Here is a 5133-nt window from a genome sequence, read left to right on the forward strand (position 1 = left end):
ATCCAACAATAACAGAATATGCTATATGGTATATTTGAACCTACAATGTAGGCTTTAATTTGAAATGACGATTGAAACTTTTAAAAACAGTTTTCAATTGTAATTTATAAAATATAAAATAAATATACGATGAGAGTTTTATTTTGCTTTATAAATAGTGGATCCAAACAAAGCCTCATGAAGCTCATGTTATACTAATAAACAAAACTTAGAGATCTATAATAAGTGGCACTCTGTATAACTTAGACTTATTAGTATACCTAATCTCAAGATTTATGTAAAACACACAGGTTCACAAATCACAATCTAATTAATTTCATCAGCTAGTGACCCCACATTTTCTTAATTACACAAGGAGGGGTTCGATGCTTTGATTCCATGATGAGCTGGCCTGAAGGTATTTGAGATATCGAGCCTATATTTTTAAACAGAATAGGAAAAGCGCATTATTTTCACTCATTTCAGGAAGACATGGCTATTTATTTAAAAGTTGCCACCAAAGCCGGAATGCAACAGAACCAGACCACCGAAAAGCAAAAAGAAGATCAATCAATATGGGATGAACCGAAAATGGTGCAATATTATTTATTAATACATCAAACGTAAGTGTTACGTACAACTTTGGTTTTTTATACATCGATTTTCATTATACATTACATGATATACAACGAGTATTATTAACTTTATAGCATATAAATAAGAATTGCCAACAAAAATTAATCCAATTAGTAAGAAATTGACTTATAACTCATAAGATTGTGAGTTTGATTCTCGTTGCAGATATAAGGACCTGGCTTTGGTGAACTCCAGGGATTCAACTCAACTAAATTTTTCACAACCAAGAAAACATATAAATAAGAATTAATCACACACAATGAACAAGAAAAGTGAGTGAGTAAAAATAATACTACTGCTACTTTTGATCTTTAATATAATATTTAACATATATGAACAATATTGTGCAGGTCCTCCCTCAACAATAATTAATTTACGATGCACTTACGCCAGAATGAATTAACCTTCTGTCATTTTGATTGTGAAGCAGCGTATTAATAAATATAGTAATCTGATTTCAAGTAAAGGCGTAGAATGTAATAATGCTTATAGCTTTGGAATTTCCAACTCTTCTTGAAGACACTTGCACCTACGATCGAGACAAGACGTCGCCATAGTGGAATGAGATCACATCATGTAGATAAATGTGTGCGTGAGTGGATTGGAAGAAATGATACTAATATATAATACCGTATATTCTGTCCGATGATGATTAGATTAATGGCTTCTGGAGACGTCCATGAAAAACGAAGGGGGAAAAAATATTTTTTTTGGTTACTCATAGATATCTTTCTATTTGATGTATTGTCAGTTATTAAATATCAATTTTTTTCTAACAAGAATTCAGATATTAATTTACCTCATTGTGAGGAACTGACACATTTTGTTAGACATGCTAATATTTTCTTTTTGATATAGGAAGAAAAAATTAAAATTATACTTGATTAGTATCTAGTAGTGATTAGTATCTGATTAGTATCTGTCATTCATGAATGAAAAATATGCATAAGACCATGTTTATAAATGGGATATATGCCATTTGGGTTGTGATGTAAGAAAATAATACAAGAAAGTTCTCTCATTTACTTATTATCTCTATCTCTTCTCCATGCATTTTATTTTCCTAATTTTTTAATTTTATAATAACTTCCTCTATATAATTATCGGAAATGTTTTTACACAAAATAATGCCTTTTCACTTTCCAGAACTCTGGTACAGGCAAATCCCATCACAAGTATGAAATGAGGAAAAGAGATAATAAGCCAATATTATCGCCCAAGTTACTCACTACGATACGACTTTCATATTCGTTTGGTAGTTAGGACTTTTCAACGCAACGCTTGGGTGTAATTAACGTATTGCTACCAGATAGTAGTGTTAATTACACAATTTCATTTATTAATTAAAATGTTTCTAAATAATTTACTTCAAGAACGTGACTTCCAAAACGTACAATTATGATTTGAGTAATGTCAAGTACATTCTTTTGTTTTTTTAACTAAAATTCCACGCAAACTATCGGTACCAGCAGTGAATTTGAATTTGAATACCCAAGCCTGACATCATCATACTAAAATACTTAAAGTGGGGAGGAAAAAAAAGCTACCCCCTTAATTAATGAACATTAGTTACATCCCGTACCTTTTAATTTTATTAAAGAGTGTTTGGATGAAAACCAAACCATGATTTTAAAATACTTTTACGATTTATGAAATAAATATGTAAGGAGTTTATTTCGTTTGTGAAAAAGTACTTTTTAGAAGCACTTTTGAAGGTTATCAAACATCTCCTAAGTTTTAGAATTTACATTATGCATTTACATTTTTTTGGTTGAACTAGGGTATTATTACTAGTAACAGTGGCTAATCTCCTTACACTTTACACTATAGATTTCTTGAAAAAGTTTTAATACCGGCAACGACGCCCTTTCTTTCTATGCACATTATATGCATTGTTATGAAGTGAACTGCTGAATAGATGCATCATGATGATAAGATATGCATACCAAGAGACATGATAAATATTTTTTTTTTGGAAGCTAATAACATGATAATTTTTTTTTATTAATAATTTCTTCGTGCTTTTCAGGTTCGTTGTTGAAGTGGCCTTCAAAGTTATACCGGGAAGTTTTTTTTTAGGTGAACATATATTCTTGCAATTTATATACACAGACACAAGTTGAGGCTAAGTTGTTGGAGTTAAGTAATCAATATTTTCATATAAAACTTGGCGTATAATCCTCTTTCTTCACGGATACATCCACCCAAACCCACAGAGACAAACCAAAACAAGTAAGACGACAAAATTTAAAAAAAGAAAAAAAAAAAAAAAAAAGAAAAGTAGCCAAACGGTGCGTGCGGGGGCGCGTGTCTATATAAAAGTGGTAGTTGTAAACAGATAAACGGCCAAAATCCCTCACATAAGCACATGAGAAAGATCAGTAAAAATAATACGCGTTCTCAATCCCTTAGATATCATGATATATTTCCTTCTTAATTAACACCACAACGCACCAGAGAAATTATTCCAAAGCTCCTCACACAGAAACAAACAGCAAAAATATTGCACGTACCAGACTGATAATGGAGTCCGTCGTCTCTGAGCTTGAAGGCACGCTCCTGAAGGATTCCGATCCTTTCTCCTACTTCATGCTTGTGGCCTTCGAGTCGTCCGGTTTGATCCGTTTCGCGTTGTTACTACTTCTATGGCCTGTGATTCTGCTTCTGGAATTGCTCCGTCTGGAGGATGTTGGGCTGAAGCTGATGATCTTCGTGGCGACGGCGGGAGTTTCCCAGACGGAGATAGATTCAGTGGCGAGGGCTGTGTTGCCGAAGTTCTTGATGGACGATCTTGATATGGAAGCTTGGAAGGTGTTTAGTTCGTACGAGAAGAGGGTGGTGGTGACGAGAATGCCGAGGGTTATGGTGGAGAGGTTCGTGAAGGAGCATCTTCGTGCTGATGAAGTGATCGGAAGTGAGCTGTGGATTAGCCGATTCGGGTTCGCCACCGGGTTGGTTCGAGGTGGTTCGCTTGATACTTTGCGTGAAAGGGTTGCCATGGTTTTCCAGGACGAGGCTCCAACTTTGGGTCTGGGAAGAAGAACTGGTTCTTGTGGCTCCATCTTGCAGCTATGCAAGGTAACAAAGTTCAATCCCTAACTTAAATCAGTTTAACGAAATTGAAAGCTTGTCAAAACTGTTAGAAAATCTATAGGTAAATTTTGTATTTTGTTCCACTTTCACTTTCTATCAATTAGTTGCAAGTTAGTTAAAAAGTGAAATTCACCTGTTTCTTACACATATAGAAAAAGTTAATTAACACATGGTGGTTTAACAAAATTACTCAGACATGCTATGATTTAATTAGAGAAGAGAACATTGGCTTCTCTCTAGAGAAACATCATATGAAGTGAACAAATAAGCAAGTTGACATATCTCATATATATATATTTGACACATGCCCAGGAACAAATGCAACCGCCGGTAATGGCAAACAAAGAGCACGATCGCGAGTTTCTCCGCCCTCTTCCGGTGATCTTTCACGACGGCCGTCTGGTGAAGCGACCGACCCCTTCCATCGCCCTACTGATCCTCCTGTGGATGCCTTTGGGCATTCTGCTGGCAACAATACGCATCATGGTTGGCCTAATATTGCCTTTCTGGGCAGTTCCCTATATCTCAGGCCTCTTCGGCGGCAAGGTCATCGTCAAAGGAAAGCCGCCACCACCTGTTGCTCCCGGCCAATCCGGCGTTCTCTTCGTGTGCACTCATCGCACCCTCATGGACCCCGTCGTCCTCTCTTCTGTCCTCCAACGCAAGATTCCGGCAGTCACGTACTCCATTTCCCGGCTATCAGAGATCCTCTCGCCTATCCCCACCCTTAGGCTCACAAGGACACGACACGTGGATGCCGAAATGATCAAGCGCGAACTATCCAAAGGTGATTTAGTGGTGTGCCCCGAAGGAACGACTTGTCGCGAACCGTTTCTGCTGAGGTTTAGTGCGCTGTTCGCTGAACTAACCGACAGGATAGTTCCGGTGGCGATGAACTACAGGGTAGGGTTCTTCCATGCGACAACGGCGAGGGGTTGGAAAGGAATGGACCCGATATTCTTCTTCATGAATCCGAGACCGATGTACGAGGTGACGTTCTTGAACCAGTTGCCGATGGAGGCGACATGTTCGGCGGGGAGGAACCCACATGACGTGGCGAACTATGTGCAGAGGATATTGGCGGCGACGTTAGGGTTTGAGTGCACCAACTTTACGAGGAAGGACAAGTACAGGGTTTTGGCCGGAAACGATGGAACTGTGTCTCGTACGACGTCGTTGGCTGATAAAATGATGAAGTTGGCAAAGACCTTCAAGCCTTTCTTGCACTAGGATATTGCAAGACCAGAAAATAGTACAAGTTTGTTTGTAGAATAAACTGTACCTAACCTGCCGTGGATGTGTGTCATATAGTTAAATCCTTCAATCATTTATTTATTTTTGGTTGGATTAATGTTTTAATCATTTATTTAATTTTCAAGTTTTGAATATTTGATCATTTATATATCTTTGTCATCTTCAAGTTTA

The 5133-nt window shown here is 37.2% G+C and overlaps 1 protein-coding gene across 1 annotated transcript; it reads left to right on the forward strand.

The window, feature by feature from the left end:
• Positions 1-2981: 2981 nt before the first annotated feature.
• LOC114732937 (glycerol-3-phosphate acyltransferase 5) lies at positions 2982-5133 on the forward strand. The gene is made up of 2 exons (XM_028920332.1): positions 2982-3693; positions 4021-5133. The coding sequence occupies exons 1-2, from the start codon at positions 3139-3141 to the stop codon at positions 4936-4938; spliced, it is 1473 nt and encodes a 490-aa protein (XP_028776165.1). The 5' UTR covers positions 2982-3138; the 3' UTR covers positions 4939-5133.

The sequence above is a fragment of the Neltuma alba genome, unplaced genomic scaffold (assembly GCF_004799145.2).
Source record: "Neltuma alba isolate B1F8T4 unplaced genomic scaffold, ASM479914v2 tig00012957_pilon, whole genome shotgun sequence".
Taxonomy (NCBI): Eukaryota; Viridiplantae; Streptophyta; class Magnoliopsida; order Fabales; family Fabaceae; genus Neltuma; species Neltuma alba.